We start from the raw sequence: 17,652 nt of genomic DNA, 5'->3' as shown, positions 1-17,652 counted from the left end.
ACTTCCAAACTTCTTTTGTGTAAGCTTTCAAGAATTTTATGACAGTGTGCTTTGTTTGAGTCTGCTCTTGAAGTTGGCATCATGAGAACTGTTTCCATTAAACTTCTGTGTGTCTTGAAACATAGTTTCTGTTTAAACTCTTTCCACTAAAGATAGTTGAGCACTGGAACAAAGGCATTTAATGTATTAGTCTGATATTTCTCTTCCAGAGAGTTACCTGGAAATGGAGAATAAAGGGGATGAAAACGTGAAGTGGCATTTGTCATCTTTTGCACCACCCTATGTTAAAGTGAGTGAATGCTTGCGTTGGTAGTTTTATGCAAGTATCTTGTTTTTTTCCCTTCTCTCTTCCTGCTGCGCTCTCCTTTTCCCTCCATACTCTCAAGAAAGAATATATATTTGAGCATGAACTCAGTTACAAAGTTTCTTTTTGCTTCTGTCCATATCAGGGAAATGTTTTACTCCTTCCCCCTCCCCCCCCCCCCCCCCCCTTTTTTTCGTCTCTTATGTGCTCCCTGACTGTGAATCGGTGCTCTGTGGGACAATTTTTCGTTCACTTACTGGCTTATAGAGTTTGCTTGTGCTTATCCAGTATCATTGTCCAGACTGCATTAAGTAGTCAAGCATACATTAAAGATGTGTGTCCCTTTTGGCTCCAGAACGTTAGACTTGCCTTCTTTTGAGACTTGTGCTGCTGGAATTACACTGTACATGGTATCTCTGATGGTAATTTGAGTTAGGTCAAGGATATTTGAATTACACTGCTGTCACCTGTGCAACTACTGTAGCTGTACCATTGGTATTTGTAAATGCTTCCCTATTTTTTTGATAGTCTGAAATGCTGTGATGGTCACTTGGATTTTATGCTAGAATTATTATGGTCTGTTGTCGTGAAATGATGAAAAATGGTTATGTAGCGCTCTTCGCTGTAGCCCAGAAGACTGAGTATGCCATGTTCCAGCCAGTGCACCACCTCTAAACTGGAAGTCAGTAGTCATGGTGACTGCATAGATGTTGTAGTAGTTTTAGTCTTTATTCATTTGCTTTTGGGGAGTCAATATTATTTGTTCACTTGAAAGCAGCTTGATTGGGTGTATTTTCTTCAGTCCTTTGCAAGGGTGGTGTGTGGGTGGGTATATTGTGTGGTGTTTTGTTGTTTGGTGGGATTTTTTTGTTTTTTTTTTTTTCCTTCTGAATCTGACTCATAACTTTATTTGCAGGATGTGGATGGAACTGGTTGTGTTTATAGGGTTACTTACTCCGCTTTCAGATGTTCCCGTGTTTCAGGTACTCTTGAAGCTCATGGAGATGAGAAGGTAAATTGACAGTTACACTAATATGCTTGAAATATTTATATTTCAGTTGTATAATAGGAACTTACATGAGAAATTCTCTGAAATAACAGTTGAATTTTTGAAGCTGGTCATACTTTATCTGATAATGATAAAATGTTGGCCTTCCAAAATCTGGGTTCTGGGGTGTATCAGGTAGTCAGTATCTACTTAACACAGCTGTTACAATGTCAGCTGAGTTGATCCTGAGAATTCATATAATCTGTAGTTTGACTTTAACATGGTGTTTTTTTTGTGTGGGGGGGGGGGGGGGGGGTTTGGATAAATTATTCTAGAACAGAAAATTGTTTTTAAATATTTTGTAAAAATCCACAAGAAAATCACAAATAATACTGGGTTCTTATGAAACTGGTGTGAGAACCAGTTTCCCTTCCTTAGAAGCAGTCTTGTCATACTTGTTCAAGAACAGTTGTCTGTTCCTGGTTTCAGTTGACTTACAATTTTATCTCCTGGCCAGTAGAGGGTTTCATAACCACAATTATAAAGCACATCCAAGGACATACTGAATGGGTTTCTATGGGGCTGTTGTCCCTCACCTTCTCCCTCAACGCTACTTCAATTCTATCTGTTCATCTTCTTGAACACCTATCTTTTAATCATTATGGATTATTATGGCATTCCTTAACTACATTATTCCTGTGATGATGCAATTTGTAATCTACAAGACATAAAAAACTTACTCCTGTCCAGTTTCATAGTTATTTCATAATATTGAAAAACATTATTTGAATTTAAACAATTGTCTTTGCCTTAGCAATCCTAGTTCAGGCCTATTTGAATAACATTACATTATTGGCATGTCAGGCTGTTGGCTGGAGCTGATAAGGTACCGTGCTATCACAATTTGCTGTTTTTTTTTGCAGTGGGTATGATAATATTTGGCTATTAGATATAGTTGTAGTGATCTACTCTAATCTGCTGCTCCCCTTCTCTTTCTTCCCCCAACCTCAACTCTGAAAACAATGCAAGATTACTCTTGAATTAACCTGGTACAGCACTATACAGAGACAAGCCTTTGTCACATAGGTGACCCTTAAGGATGATCGAATGTATAGCTTGCAAGTTGGTTTAAATTTCAGGCCTTCTAGTAATTGTAGCACAGTGTGCTTACTGACTTGGAGCTGGAGGAATACAATTGTTCATGGCTTAGCTGGCAGATGAAAGAAGGTATTGCTGTCTTTCAGCTGCGCATATTTCCCCTCTTGGTCCCCTTCTCCTCCATTTTACTAATAGAAATAATTGTGCAAGTACTTACTGACTTTGCTTAAAGCAGATTAGCTGAACTCAAATTTTGTTCGAGATTGCTTGCACAACCTATTTCATCAGAACTTTCTCTCTTGTGGGCAAAAGAGGATGAGCTGTATTGTTTTCTGCAAGATCATCTGTGTGTGGAATGTATGTTCTGTAGTGTATAAATTTTGTGCTGGCTTAACTGTAACTTTGTGTAGGTAAAATTGTGAAGATGTATAGATTATTTTAATAAGCTTCTGCAAAATTTTTCTCTTGTTTTGGTAGGTTGCTGTAATCTTTTTACCTAGAGATAAAGGGGATTATTCCCAGTTCTGGGACCTTGAGTGTCACCCAGTTGAAAAACCTAGTTGGAAACACAAATTAAGATTTCAGCTTTCTGGAGCAGTGAGTATATAAATGCTATAAATGCTGTCCTGAGCACAAATTTTTGATAACATCTTAATTTTACTCTACAGTACTCTTTCTCATATGCACTGGCGTATTCTGGGAAAAAAAAACTGATATTTTTGTCGGACTATACCGTACTGTTTTTCTTATGTTACAAAAATACCTTTTTCATCTTGCTTATGTGATAATGCATTATCTTTTGCCATTTAAGACGTAAAATTTTATTTTGCTCAGGGAAAGTAGAGACAAACTTGCCTTCTGTGGGAATTGTTTCTGTAGATGCAGATTTGTTTGTATCAGAAACTAAGTGGATTGGTTTTATTTTTGTAAATAAATAGCAAAGTAACTGACCTTTGCTATATTAAGTAACTTAATGCAATATCGGAATTTTCAAATATCTTTATTGGAGATATGGATATGTCTCTGATAGAATCTGTTTGAGTATTTTATCAGAATAACAACGTAGGCAGGGGTGATTTTTGAGATTTGTACATAGAAGCGATTGGATTTGAGCTCTCCCTTGCTCCCCTATTGTTCCTCAGCTCTAACTTCATGGTGAGGCTTGGAAGGCAGGGTTTGGGAGTTAGAACAAATTTTCTGTGCTCTGTCTCTTTACCTTGCTTTTAATCCCTACCTCACCATCCATACAAGAGGAGTCTACATAGGACAGAGAATCTATTATTATTAGGAAGAATTAGGAAGAATTAATTCTAATGATTAATTAAATGAGCTGAATGTGAAGAGCTTTGTACGTTCAGCATTGCATGATTGCTATATATGCTCTGCTGTCCTCTCCAGAGAGTTTGACTTGATTTTTCTAAGAAGCCCAGATAAAGATTTGGTATCTTTCTTTAGAGTACCAAACAGTACTTTCTGTTTTTGTAGTAGGAACCTTACTTACCCTTCTTGTTGGGGTACCTTACCTTTTATTTTGTAGGGTCCTTGCTCTTCCCAGTAGTTAATTGTGTTGAAAAAGGGACTTGTTAAAAAAGTATATGTTAAATGACTTCTAATTTTGGTGTGAAGACTTGAGACCTGTATAATGTTTGGTTTGGGAGGGTTTTTTATTCAGCTTTCATCTAATTCTTTGAACATAATTTTCCTTAAAATGAGGAAAATGTCTATGTCATTTGTCTGTTTAAAGCTAGTTGAAACTGAGAGAAGATGAATTCTTTACCAGAAATCTAGAGTTTTGAAGAATTCTTTTAAAACATGACTAGTTGTCAGAGTTGTGTAAATCTTTGAGCAGCACAACTTGATATTAATGTTTTTGAACTACTGTGTCAGATTTGTTCCTCTTGATTTTTTTCAAAGCTGTTAACAATTAGATCATTCCAGCATCTCTTTGTGCATGTGGGAAGAAATTTGTAGAAAATACTTGAAATATGTCATGATCATTTTGAAAGATTTGAAAGGGAAATACTTTATCAACTAGGGTAAGGAACTATACATTTGTTTGGAAGAGGGGTCAACACAGAACCTTTGCTTAGATTGTTACAGCTTTTCAATCAGATCCACTTTTAGTCGAGAAGACAAGTCAATTACAACCTGTTATGTCCTAGGGATCAAGAGTTTAGATTGTGTTACTACAACTTTGAAAAGGACTTGGATCCTGCTGGGTTTGCTGAGACAGAGAGGGTTACGGCTCTGGTTAATGTGACTTTTGATAGAATGAAGTGGGAAGACTGACTGACTGTCATTCAGAGTGACTGAGTGGTATTTTTTTATAGCACCGCTTCAAAAGAAATGAGAAATTTGGAAGAGCTCAGGAAAGAACTGAAAGAACAAGGTGAAGTTAGGAAAATCAGTGGCATTTACCACTTTCATTTTTTCCTGAAAAAACAATTAACTGTGACTTTGATTACGCTCTGCATGCGTTTGCAGTCCCCACCACTGGAAACCATAGTCAGGAGCTCAGAAGATCATGTCTCCAAAACTGATCCCAGAGACAAAGAAAAGGAGGGATTCTACATGTGCTTTGCAGCCCCAGCCTTTCAATACCCAAACTTACTTTTTTCTTTTCCTGAGAAACATTTGTTAGGCTGCTATCAGGTATTGTTCTAAGATCATTGAGCTAAGAGTATCGCCATTGTGCACAGAAGTCTTGGATTGGTATTTCGGTCTAATTATTGGTCCCTTCTGGGTGAAACGGGGAACTAGCAAGAACCTGCCAGAAGGCTGAGGCAGCACCTAAGTTCTGATTGCTCCTTTAGCATGTAGAAAGTTGAGGACTGCATAAAGTATCTCTGCTGCTGTTTGAAGATAATACAAATGTTAAGTGCATACCATTTCTTAATTTACATTGTTTATGTACTTTAGCTGTGTAACCATGTAACTTTTTAGTCTATCACTTTGCAGCAAACTGAGCTGAACTTCTTAATACTTAACACAAAACATACTGCCAACTAAGAATTCTGATTTGATTATTATTATTATCAGCAGTACAAAGCTTCGTCTTCTTTGGGTATCCCAGAAACGAGAAGAGGAAAAATCTTTTTAAACTCTGTGAGCAAAATAATTCAAATTTTAAAGCTAAACAAATTTCTATGCTCCTGAGGTTGCTTTGGAACAACAGCACTCAATTGTAATGATTTGGACAGTGTTAACATACTGCTTTCATTTGAAACAGGAAAAGTCAGTATGGGCTATGGTAAAGCATGCAGTACTTCAAGATGGACTTATAAAGACTGGGGGAACTTCTGACGTTTTCCATAATGTGCCTTATTCTCATGCAGTAAACTTGCCTTATTGATAAATTAGAATTTGAATGATAATACTGAGGCATGACACCCATCATTTTTCACTACATGAAAAATTAAAAGCTCTTGAAACAAGACACATGTACAAATCCTTTCTTGTTTTTATGTATTGGGTTCTACTGTGGTTCATGGGTTATTTGCAACTGAAAAATATTCTTTAAAATTAAGGTGTTGGGGTTTTTTTTGGCTTCTGCTATTTCTGACAGACTGATTAGCAGCTCTTTCAGTGGAAGAAATGAATGTCTAAAAGACAAGTTTGTCATAGCAGCTCTATTGAAGATGAATCTATTTTTTTTACTCTTCTCTGCGTAAGGGAATCAACTGCTTGTCTAAAACGTCAGCACCATTTCAAAAATTGAGATAATGTTGTACAACCCTAAGTGTAGGAGGTTCTTTTGGTTCTTTAACTTTGTTCAAGATGTTGTGACCCAAGGAGCTCCAAACAGTATCTGGCTAGATTTGTTAAACAAGGCAGAGTTTGAAATTGGCTATTCGGCAAAGTATTCCCTTAGGGTGATCTGGTCTCCTTGTGTTAGAGTACACCGAATGGGGGACCTGACGGTGGTAAATATTTTGGCCTAATTTCTGAATGTAATAATTACCATATAATGCATTATCAGATTATGTTTCTCTGGAGAGATATTTCTTTGAGAAGGATGTATTGTTCGTAATACCAAATTATTACAAAGCTTTTTGCTGTTGTGAGAATTCAAACTGTAATGATGACTTATGCCTTCTTTCTTTCTGAGCAGTTGTTCAGCTGACTGCTGTTCTTGAGGCATATGGGCAGAATATCTGCAGAGGAATTGTTTTTTGTTTTGGCTTTTAGTAAAATCTTCATTGCTAGCAGCCTTCTCAAGATTCCACCTGCACTGCTAATTTGTTGTGAACTGGCTTGTAACAAATAAAGTATTCATAAGACACAGAAGCCTGCTAAAGTATTCCTCCTAAATCATTGCTTTTCTCTCAATGATCCAGACTCTACTGTTTCTGAAAGATTATACTTTAAATAAGTCTTGGGTTGGGTAAGGGAAATGACTAATTGAATACTTAAATACTTTTGAATGCAAAGTTTAAAGGCATCTCTATTTTTGCCAATAGGGTACTAAAACAGAAAATGAAACTTCAATTATGAAAGCTTCTGCAAGTGCCCTCACAAAAACTGAGCTTCCAGTTATACCAGAAATGAAGGTTTACTCTGAAGCATGTACAATTAAAGCAGGGTATGTATGGACAAAACTTGAAATGAGAGAGTCTGCAACTGGGTAAAGGTGGGGGGAGTAACCCCACAACCAAAACCTTTTTTATTGTTAGGACAGCTATGTGGTGGAATAGGCTGCGCAGAGAGGCTGTGCAGTCTCTGTCCTTGAAGGTTTTTGGGATCTGACTGGACAAAGTCCTGAGCAGCCAGGTCTGACCTCACAGCTGATCCTGATCGGAGCAAGAGGTTGAACTAGAGACCTCCTGAGTCTCTTCTGACCTGAATTATCCTATGATTCTATGTTAAAGAGAAAACAGCTGCAAAAAACAGACTTGCCAAACCTCTTTATGGCTTTGTATTGTTAAATCTCCCATGCTTTTTCTTTTCAGTTGGGTTTCTGAGTTGCCTAACCATGATTTGCTGTTGTAAATGAACTGGTATCAGCAGTAGAATCTTGTGTATGCTTTTTGTATACTCCCCTTTTGGAGAGTCCATAGAACTGTAGAGTCACTTCTGGGAAGACCACTGTACTGCATGTCTTAACCTTGGTGTTCTTCAGTCTTAAGTTGATTTCCAGTTCTTTTACTATGGGATAATGTGAATATGGCAGAGGAGTAAAATGTTTTGGTTAAACATGTCATCTATGAGAAGAGTCTAGTTCTCTAGTAAAGCATATGGGGGAAAAATTCAGATTGTGAAAGTGTGTATAAGTAAATGCACGTATATTTATGCCACAGTGATGCTTTCATTATTCTTTCTGACTAAAATGTATTGCCTATAAAATTTAAGGTGAGAGAGTCGATGCCTTCAGGATCTTTCAATTTTTCCTGATTTAGTCTCAGAAAATACACCTGTTATCTTGAAATATGCAATCAATATATCCAGACTATATAAGTAGGAAGTCTTAATATCTTAAATCCCTTTTTTCAAATCAGACAAAATGAGATAACTCGAGGGGTATATGCACCAGAAGACCTGTATGCTTTTCCTCCAACTAGAGTTGGTGAATCCTGCACATTAAAGGTCAACTTGCGGAATAATTCCTTTACAACACATTTGGTAAGTTTGACAGACTTTATTTTAAATACATTTTCATAAGTACTTCCAACAGTTCAACTGCACTGTTTTTTTACTCTTGACAGAAGATTGTGATAGTACAAGTCTTAGTTTGTTAGTTTCAAAAGTCAATATTATATCTGAAAAATTTTGCTCTCCTGTAATTTTTCTCTTTTCTGACTGAATGACTGAGTGTATTTGTAATATATTTGCAACTGGAAAAATAATAGATTATAGTTTGCATACATTTGTTATTATCCTGATTTATTTATTTTATTTTTTAACTTCATTAAAATATTGAGATGTGAATTTTTCTTACTATGCACAAATGTGGGCCTGCTTTATTTTTAAACCCTGGGTCTGTGTAAAGCTGTATTTGTAAGTGACCTGATTTGTCTTAAGCATGTCATAAATTAATATGATAGGCTTAGATATAGTGCGCTTTTAAGCATTTTGTATTAAATTGCAGCTGAAATTTGTAAGTCCTGGAGAGCCTTTCTACATCAAGCACTCGAAATACTTGCTAAGGTGAGTAATGCATATGCTAACATTCTCTCCTAACAAAAAAATTAAACAAGTAATTTAGTAAGATAAATATCTTCTCTATATGTACGGTGCTAAAATGTAGATATAAATATCCAACATTCTGGCTGTCTAGTTAAAGGTTTGGGGTTTTGTGTGTGTGTGTGTGGTTTTGGTGTGGTTTTTTTTTTTTTTTTTTTTTTGCTAAGCTATACTCTGTAATCTTGGTTCGAAGCAGAATGAGCCCACACAGTTATTTCTGCATCTGCCAACTTCTTCCCTGCAAATTGTTTCTAACAGTGCTGCTGCTTTTAATGCTAAGCCTAATGCTTCATTTAACCATTTGGCATGCTGTGCACAATCAAGTCATTCCTTCCATTTATACTTTCTGCACAACAGACCAAGCAAATTGCTTTCATCATGCTTGTAATTTGACAAACCTGCAGAGCTGCATCGAAGATTCTCTGCAAATACAAGGTTTGAACAGCCAGTGGAATTGCCTGGTCATACCAAGTATTTCAGCATATTACTTGCATAAAAGGAATTTTCAAGTTGGTGATAACAATCCCTCAAAATAAACCCAGTCATCTTTAGAGTTCATTGCAACAAGTATTTGACAGTCCTATTAGTCATCTCTTCAAGAAGTATAGCATCTCACGTGCTTCTCTGTAACAGTGGGATTGTCAGGAAGACAGAAATGCAACCATTTCATTAGAAGTCATACAGTATACATTCCCAGTGTTTAAACAGGTCCCCGTTTTAAAGGTGAGGAAACTAAGGATATACAGAACAGAAATTGTGAGCAAAATCATAAATGGAACTAGATACTCTGGCTCCTAATCTTGTTTTGTGTCTGCCAATGATACTTAGCATTCATTATAAAGACAGGGCTGTGGTGGTGTTAGCTACCGGTATTCAAGGTATTCTTAAGGCCGCTTTTCAGTGCCAAGTGTTATAACTCCGTTTAAGGCATGTGTTCCAGTGTTTCTAATTAACTGGCATCTTTTTATTAAATATGTCACATCAGGTGGCACAGAAGGGTGTTTTATGGAGGCAGTGACCAAGATAAAATCTATCCAAATAAAGATTACTAGCTAGATCTGTCTGAGGCTGTACAGCTGCAGACAAAGGACAGGATGACTTGATTGTTCCTGGAAAGAAAGATGAGTAGCTTCACTGGAAGACACTTAAATATTTCAAAAATATTCTTGAGGAATGCTGTAAAAGCTATTTGGTATATGTTCTGTGAGAGATAATAAACTCCTATTGCTTTATCCACAGTAGAGTTAACAAGTTTAAAATTCAGTCTACCATTTCTAAAGGTTATTAATGGAATATACTGCACTTTCTAATAACATTCTACAACCTTTTTTTCTAGTAAGTTTGGCTGTTTTTTTCTCCAGTTGTAAATATTGGCCTTTCCTAGCCTTTTTAAAATTCATTTACCTGAAGTCAACATAGCTCTCTGAAGAAGCTCTCCCATTTAAGAGCATAAAGCACAGAAGAATTACTTGACTTGGATAGATGCTTTTAAAAAAGTGTTAAAAGAACTTACTTAAATGGCTTTTATTTGAGAACAGCATCAAGGAGAGTTTCAAGAAAGCCAATGTTAACTGTTTCCATCTAAACTAGGTTAACCGGACATCTTACAAAGTAATGTTCAAAAGTAATTGGATAAGAAAACTGTTTGCAGGAACTTGGAATATTAGTCTGTAAATAAGAGTGTAAAAATAGAAAGTACCACCTACCTACATTTTTTGGACCAAAAAAGTGTCGTGTAGTAAACACGGTCTGTTGCATGCTCTTCACTTTGAGGGCCAAATTTGAAAGCAATCCTGTGTAATCAAGTTTTAAATCCAGATGATGGAATTGCAAGTTTGTATTTGTACTTAGCATCAAGAGTCTGACCTTCAGAAGTTGGTATAGTGGCTTGCCAGTTCTTGTTCAATTGGTTATGTGATCACAAGTACCAATACGTAGCACTGCTTGTTCCTTTACTACAGTTTGCTCAGTTGAAAATAGTAATGGGCTTTATCCAAATACAGTATCTTGCAACCAAAACTGGGGGGGAAGGAATTTTAGTAATCTTCACCAAATATCTTAAAGCGTATATTTTGTTTTTTAACCACAGAGATGTCGTTTAGCTAATATTATAAGTCCTGCAAAGAATGGGTGGGAACGAATCCTATCTGGAATTTGCATTTAAAAGAGGAGTTCTGTTTGTTGACAGAGTAGATCTTTTAATTTTTTCTACTGCAGAGAGAGTACTTTTAACAAGATGACTCTGAAGTGATAAAAACTTATGGGTGAAACATTAAAAAACACTTGACTTTTTAAAAACCTTTGGCTAAGTTCTGTTTCTGGAAGGACTACCAGGTTATACCTACCTAAAAAACGTTTGAAAACCGAGGCGTTTCTATTGTATTGCCTTCAGAAGCCATCTGAAGTAAGTTGATTACAGGGTAGTATATATTTCAGATATTACTAAAAGGTAAAACTGTTTTTTTTGCTTGACTATTTGTTTTTGTTTCCGGTAGCCACCATTCTGGGTGTCAGGAGTCACTATTAATTGACGATAGATCTGGTTACTATGGCTTAGATGCAGCTTACCCATACTGCTCCTTTTAAACTTACCTATTGCTGCTATTGTGTTTAGAAGACTACAGTATTAGTTTGTCTATGAAGTAGGCTTCAGACATACCTGGCTTCTTAGAAATACCACTTGAAACTGATGCAACAACCTGTAAAGGCCATATAGTATTCATAGACTAATTGAGTTGCAGGCACAGTGAAAAGTTTGAAGTAAAGTAAAACTTTTCAATAAGAAAAAAACAGTTAATTGCAGGGGAATTCTGGTTGTCCTGACACTATTCTTCTTGACTAGTTTCTGGCTACTGTACTTCAGAAAAATCCTCCAGGTTGCTTCATTTATAAGAACATTTATGCTATGTAGTAGCTGGAGTCTGAACTTTCCCGTTTTGTTAGTTGAAGAAAATGAAAATAGTATCTTTCCCTTTGGATTAGGAAGTGTAAGGATTCAAGTGTGTTGAGCCTTATCCCGATTGTGAGAAATCGACTGACTGCTACAAAACAAACTCTAAGTAATGTCTGACTAATTCTGCTTTTGGAGAAGAACAATAATGTGTATAGCACCAACCAAATGGACACCTGAATTTAGAGGTCAAATGGAACTGAATATAGCTGTCATACGCTAAGAAAGTGTGCTCTGCCTCAGTATCACTGAGGTCATATAGTATGTGTTCTGGAAACTAATATTTGACAGCCAGATCTGGCTATCTCTTTAAAAGAGTGATACATAACTCACTGCTAAGTTTTTGATAATATAAGTTTGAGTTTGGTTATATTGTTCTTTCTGAGTGTTAGGATATGTAAGGAAGCATACATATATTATTTTGGAGATGATGATATAGACTTGTGCATCCCTCCTGACTTTCTGCTGAGTTTACTTTTATTTTTGTAAACTCTCAGGTGGCCTGGTTGTATGCAGCTTCACACTCTATTCTTACTAAAATTTGTGTTTTCTAATATAATGCATCTTTTACAGATTAAATAATCATACTGATGTTCTTCATTTATAAAATGGATTTTTAAAAACAAAGCTGAGTAAATATCTTCATCCCATATATTATAGATAGATAAGAGACAGAGCGTGCCAGGTTTGTTATATAACACTCGGCAATCAAGTATGAGACATGAAACCCTGATCTGGCTGTACTCCTTTGCTGTATTGTTGATTGTAGTTCAGTACTACATAATTAGTGCTTTGTTTTTGTATTAGCCCAATTAAAAAAATACAGTAACATACCAGTCTTTATTCTGAAAGTTACTTGATTGACCAGGATCTGTTTTAAAAAAAAAGAAAAGAAAAAGAATCAAAATACATTTGCCAGTTTAACTACTTTAGCACTAAGGATGATACTAAACAAATGAGGCTGGGATCAGGCTTATATGCAGGGCCAATATTATGATTTCCAAATGTAGGAGAAGGGTAAGAGCACAGACTGATTATGATAGGTTGGATTAGTGTAGAGGAAAGGAATATGAAAAGGTAGGAACGAAATAAGAAAAAGTAGGGAAAATAATCACATGCCAGAGGACATTGGATAATACGAAATACTGTTAAGGGGAGAAAACTGAAGCTGCAATAAAAGAAAACAAAGCAGTCCTTTCTTTCTTTGTCTTACTAAGTGATGTTGTTCATTTTTCCTTATTCCAATACGTTCCTTCTCAGCACAGCCAGAGCCCAGCTCCGAAGTTGGAAACGTCCAGCGACTGCTCCCACACAGTAACAGTGCCTGTTACTGTTACCTGTCTGTTAGTGCTGGATATTTCCATTGGATGCCATGGAATCCAATAGACTGCCACTCAGCATTTCCAGCTTGTTGCTTGTTGTATAGCTTATGTTTTTTTAAAGCGTTCACTCTAGGCTTTTGACAATTAAGACAGCCACCCATTACATTTGGTATGTTTTTATGCAATCTGAATAGAGGAGGAATTATATAACCTAAAAAGGTGTAATGTAAAATCTTTAAAACACTCTTTGAGGATGGGTATATTGACTTGCAATGATTAGCAAAATATTTCTTAATGTGGAGACAATTAGAAGTAATTGAAATTATTTTACTAGGTTCAAATTGGTGGAATTTCCAAAAGAATTGGAAATTTTAGTGTGCTTGTCGCATGACTTCTGAAGGGATGAAATGTAGTAACTTTGCTCTAAATATAGCTTATGCACTGTCAATATTATTGCAAAGAGGCAGACCAAACTTATCTAGGTAAACTAGCAGCAATACAGTATTGCAGTACTTTGTATAATCAGTAGGAAAGAATGACCCTAACAATCAAAGTCCCTCTGAAGAATAATAGATAATCAAATCTATAAAAATAAACTTGATGATCCAGTGCACATCCAATATACTATTTTGGTGAAAATCAAAACTAGACAAGAATTTCTCTATCTGGTGGGATTTACTTGTTTATTAACAATGAATATGCACATAATTGCCTTTTTACAGATCCCATCATTACATCAACGTGCCAGTCCAGTTCAAGCCAAAGGCAGAAGGAAAATTTGAAGGTTTCTTCGTTGTGCTGACGACCAAATATGGCTCAGTTAATATTCGGCTATGTGGTAAAGCTATTGCAAAAAAATAGTCAGAACAGTTTTATAACTGTTTATAATAATTTATAACAGTTTATGTAATTTAAAATATTTGAAGATTTGCTACTACATTTCTGTACTAACGTCGTCCTTGTTTTGCCCTGTGATGCTGCTTTGATGGAAAGTCTTCTGTAAGATGAATTATGGTGCTTGTTTTACAAATCTGTTTTCAAAGTAAAAACACTGAGAAATAACATTGTATGTTTTAAAGTTATCATGTTCTAATTTATGTTTCTGCACTTTTGTTGAAAAGGGAAGTTTTCTATTTTTGCATTTATTAGGAATATCTAGATACTGATATATTTTATTTTAAGCATTGTAAATACAGAAATAAAATCTATGTGTTAACAGTTGATTCTACCTGATTTCTGTCTTTGGTTAGAGGATTCCTTGGTGTAGGTAAGGGATCAAGCTGCCTGCTCTTAGGCAATGCTAGTTTTTCGGGGGCTGTTGGGGAGCAGGGGGAGGGATTGCAGTACAGAAGCTGGCCTGTTAATATCATGTCTCCATCTGGTAAAGCTGGGACCGGATTGATAATCTGACAATCAGCCCTTAACTTTTTACACAGTTCAGTCGCAGGCATAAGCATTGTTTTTAACTCTAACAATGTGAAAACAGTGTAAATTAAACATAAGCAATACTGCCTTCAGCCCTCCAGAACAATTAATCTAACCCAGTATTCTGCCTTTTAACAGCGGTGAAAAGATGTTGCTTTGAGACATGACATAAGCCTGGCTGCTGCCTTCAGTTCGCTTCGCTTGCATTTCCTCAGCATCTGCAGTCATTGGATTAGGAATGGGAGGTAGATTCCCACCTATCCCTTTTTTTTCCATTTATGGACCTGTTTGTGAATTTATCTATTTACCTTTTTGAACCCTTTTGACACCTTGTTTCCACAACTTCGTGTGGCAGCAAGCTCTAAAAGTTCACTGTGTGCTCTTTCAAAAAAAGTTATTTTTTTGTGTGCTAAACTGGCTTCTTTCTAATTTTGTTGCGTGCTCTCCATATTGTAGGATTCAATGAACAAGTTCCACAATCAGCTTACGCACTGTTACCATGTCCTTTGTAGCCTTTGGCTCTGTCTGCTATTTTATTTCTGTAGCATGGAGCTGTATGTCTGAAGTTGCCTTAAGCTAGAAATGCAGCTTTTTGACAGCGTAGTTCTGTCATAGCTTATGTACATTATTCCTTTCTTCAGGTTTGTAGAAATGTGAGTGAAATTCCTTTCAATATGAGATTGATTGTTTAACTGCATTTTCAAACAACTGAAATTTGAAAAAACTGGGAAGAAAAACCTGAAGTACCCAGTGCACTGCCTTTGATACACACCACCAGTATTATGTTAAAGTATATTAAAGCTGCTGTTTCTTTATAAAACCTCGTTTCTCAACAGTCTGGAAACAAGGAAGGGAAGATTTACTAAAAGAAATTAAACTAGACATCAGAAGTCTTGCCACCTCCTTATTCTTCCATCAACACGTAAGCTCCAGTTTGCTAGATACTGCGACCATGTTCCTCTTGCCCTCTCTCTGCCAGATGTTACTTGCATGTTTCCCTAGCTGATGCCTGCGTACTTCTCCTGAATACAGAATTGGAATGGAAGGAATCTTCTGTCTGTTGCCTTACCTCAACAGGCTTGGCTGCTTCATTTGAGAAAGACCTTAGTGTCCAAAAGCCTATGTTGGTTCAGTTTTAGAAGCACAATCAGAAGTCTCTTCCAGAGCTGGAAAAAAGACCAAGCTCAATGTCACTATCTTCAAAGCCTTTGCATTTCCTAGTTGAATATCTTCCAGCTGCCCTCTGTTCTAAAGTTGTCCTTGCCTCTTGCTAGTCTAGAATAATCCTTGTGAGATGCAGGTAGTATGGACTTCAGGTCATTAGCTCCAGCTGTTCTACAGATTCTCTTCTGTTGTTTCATGTTACATGTTAATGTAGCTAAAGTCTTAATTATTGAAGAGAAGGCTTGTGATTTGTTGTTGATGGAAGTCACGTTCACCATACATTTACAACTGTAGCAGCTGTTCTTGACTATCCATTTAAACCTGACATTTTAATAAGCTCTGCAGTTTACTCTTACATGCTCAACTTTATGGTAGGTTTTCTGAACTAGTTTCTGGAGGGATTGATTAACCTTTACCTTTTTCTCAAGGACCTTGGTTTCTCAGTAGAAACTGTCTTTAGATGACTGTCTGTTAATAAGGAAACTGGATGACTGAGGAGGAAGGATCACTATCTGTTAATAAGAGCTATGTGATTTTGTACGTTTTGCTATCCATTGGGACGTTTTTAGTAGTTATTTCCACAAGGTTAGATGACAGTCCCTCCTGTGTTAAGATTCTTCATAACACTGGTTTCCATAAGGATAAAATAACTTAGAACACATCCAAAATTTTCGTCAAAGATTGATTGTGATATCGGTTTATTCCAGATTATTTTACCTCTAAATTTCAATCTTATAGAATTAAATCTTCATTACTTTGATGCTGGACCAGCCTCTGTTCCTTCTATGTTAATAAGACAAGCCTCTTTTAAAAAGATGCCTTGTTTCTGTCTGCGCCAAAGGTGTTGAAATGGCTGTCAGTATTGTCACAGAGAATTTCCCCCTAAATAGTGGTCTTTGTAAAAGAGCACCTTTGAATTGCAATAAGAAACCCCAGTTTTGGATAATTGTTTATTTGGTCTAAATTCAGAATTGTCTTTGTGTGCTGTTCCTGTGATAGGGCTGCTGTCTGGAACTCTGTTCGCACTTCTGTTATGGGCTTTTTTGGAATTCTTGAGATGAGAGAGAAGAACTGGGAGGAATGCTTATGTATTCTTTCCTATGTCGCCACCTGGATTGGACGTAAGGGAGGAAAAGGGCGCAGAATGTGCTGCTATGGATACTCTCTGCTGAATTGTGCTTGTGTGTGTGTGTGTGTGTATACATGTGTAAATATATATATGGGTGAAACATGTTTTGAAGAATGAGTATGAGCAAATAACCTGCCCTCGTTATCCAAGGGAGTTCTGGTTTGCAGGTGATGCTAAATATTTTGGCATCTATTTGCAGCCCATTTTGCTTGATTCACTTCTAGTAACAATGGTTTTCTTTGCAGTGTGAAGAGGAAGCTACAGGCTGGTAAATCCATGACCAGATTCTGTGCTGGAGAACATCCCTAGAGCACTTGTCGCAGCAGTTGTTTTGGCTGTTTGAATTATATTGCTATACTTGTATTCATAAGACAAATCAAAATGATTCCAGGTGATTCCTAAGAAGGATAGGTAATCTTCTAATATTTTAGCTGTTCTACTCCTTAGGCTCTTGTTTCACAAATGTTTAACAGAAGTTTCTATTAGTACTACGTGATGTGTGATTAACCTACCTGCTGAAGGATAAGTTGTGCATGACTTTTTTCTTTTTTTTCTTTTTTTTTTACCCCTCCAATTTAAGTATCCCCATACTATTTTGGTATGGTTACAACAGTCATTGGATGTATTGGCAATAATTATCATCTCTAGACATAGACCTTGTCATATACAGGTAAAGTAAATGACCTCTAGGAAAAGATATGCTCTAGTGTGTGCAAGGCAAACTTGAAGACAGAATTTTTTTTTTTGTGAGGCAGAGAAGGTGAGGAAGAGGAAAGGAGTACTTCAGTGGAAGCCCAAGTCTTTGGTAGACAGCCAATTCATCAGTTCTGGGGATGTTTTTCCCTAGTAATGAAGATGCATATTGTGCTGGAGCATAACCAATGTATTCCTACTTGCAAAGTGAGAACATCAGTGGGACTTCAAAAGTCTTGAGGAAGTCACTTCAAACTGCTTCTATTCCTAGTCCATAAAATGAGACTGCTTCTTTTCCCTGTGGTTGCCTAACTATGTAGTAAACTTTTGTAGGCGAGATGATCTTGCTTTGAGTTGTTCAGTGCTTACTATGAAGAAGCCCTGATCTCTGGCTCTACA

The 17,652-nt window shown here is 36.6% G+C and overlaps 1 protein-coding gene across 1 annotated transcript in view; it reads left to right on the top strand.

The window, feature by feature from the left end:
- The window catches only part of CEP192 (centrosomal protein 192kDa), a 90,305-nt gene extending 76,273 nt beyond the window's left edge, over positions 1 to 14,032 (top strand). The window contains exons 37-43 of the mRNA XM_009318524.1: positions 210 to 289; positions 1,221 to 1,316; positions 2,868 to 2,987; positions 6,851 to 6,972; positions 7,886 to 8,009; positions 8,476 to 8,534; positions 13,565 to 14,032. Of these exons, the coding sequence (XP_009316799.1) occupies positions 210 to 289; positions 1,221 to 1,316; positions 2,868 to 2,987; positions 6,851 to 6,972; positions 7,886 to 8,009; positions 8,476 to 8,534; positions 13,565 to 13,703 (740 nt within the window). The 3' untranslated portion in view covers positions 13,704 to 14,032. The remainder of the gene's footprint in view (positions 1 to 209; positions 290 to 1,220; positions 1,317 to 2,867; positions 2,988 to 6,850; positions 6,973 to 7,885; positions 8,010 to 8,475; positions 8,535 to 13,564) is intronic.
- The last annotated feature ends 3,620 nt before the right edge of the window (positions 14,033 to 17,652 follow it).

Source organism: Pygoscelis adeliae, unplaced genomic scaffold (genome assembly GCF_000699105.1).
Source record: "Pygoscelis adeliae isolate BGI_AS28 unplaced genomic scaffold, ASM69910v1 Scaffold42, whole genome shotgun sequence".
NCBI classification, from domain to species: Eukaryota; Metazoa; Chordata; class Aves; order Sphenisciformes; family Spheniscidae; genus Pygoscelis; species Pygoscelis adeliae.
The sequence above is the reverse complement of the archived record's forward strand: the minus strand, read 5'-3'. Positions and strand labels throughout refer to the sequence as shown.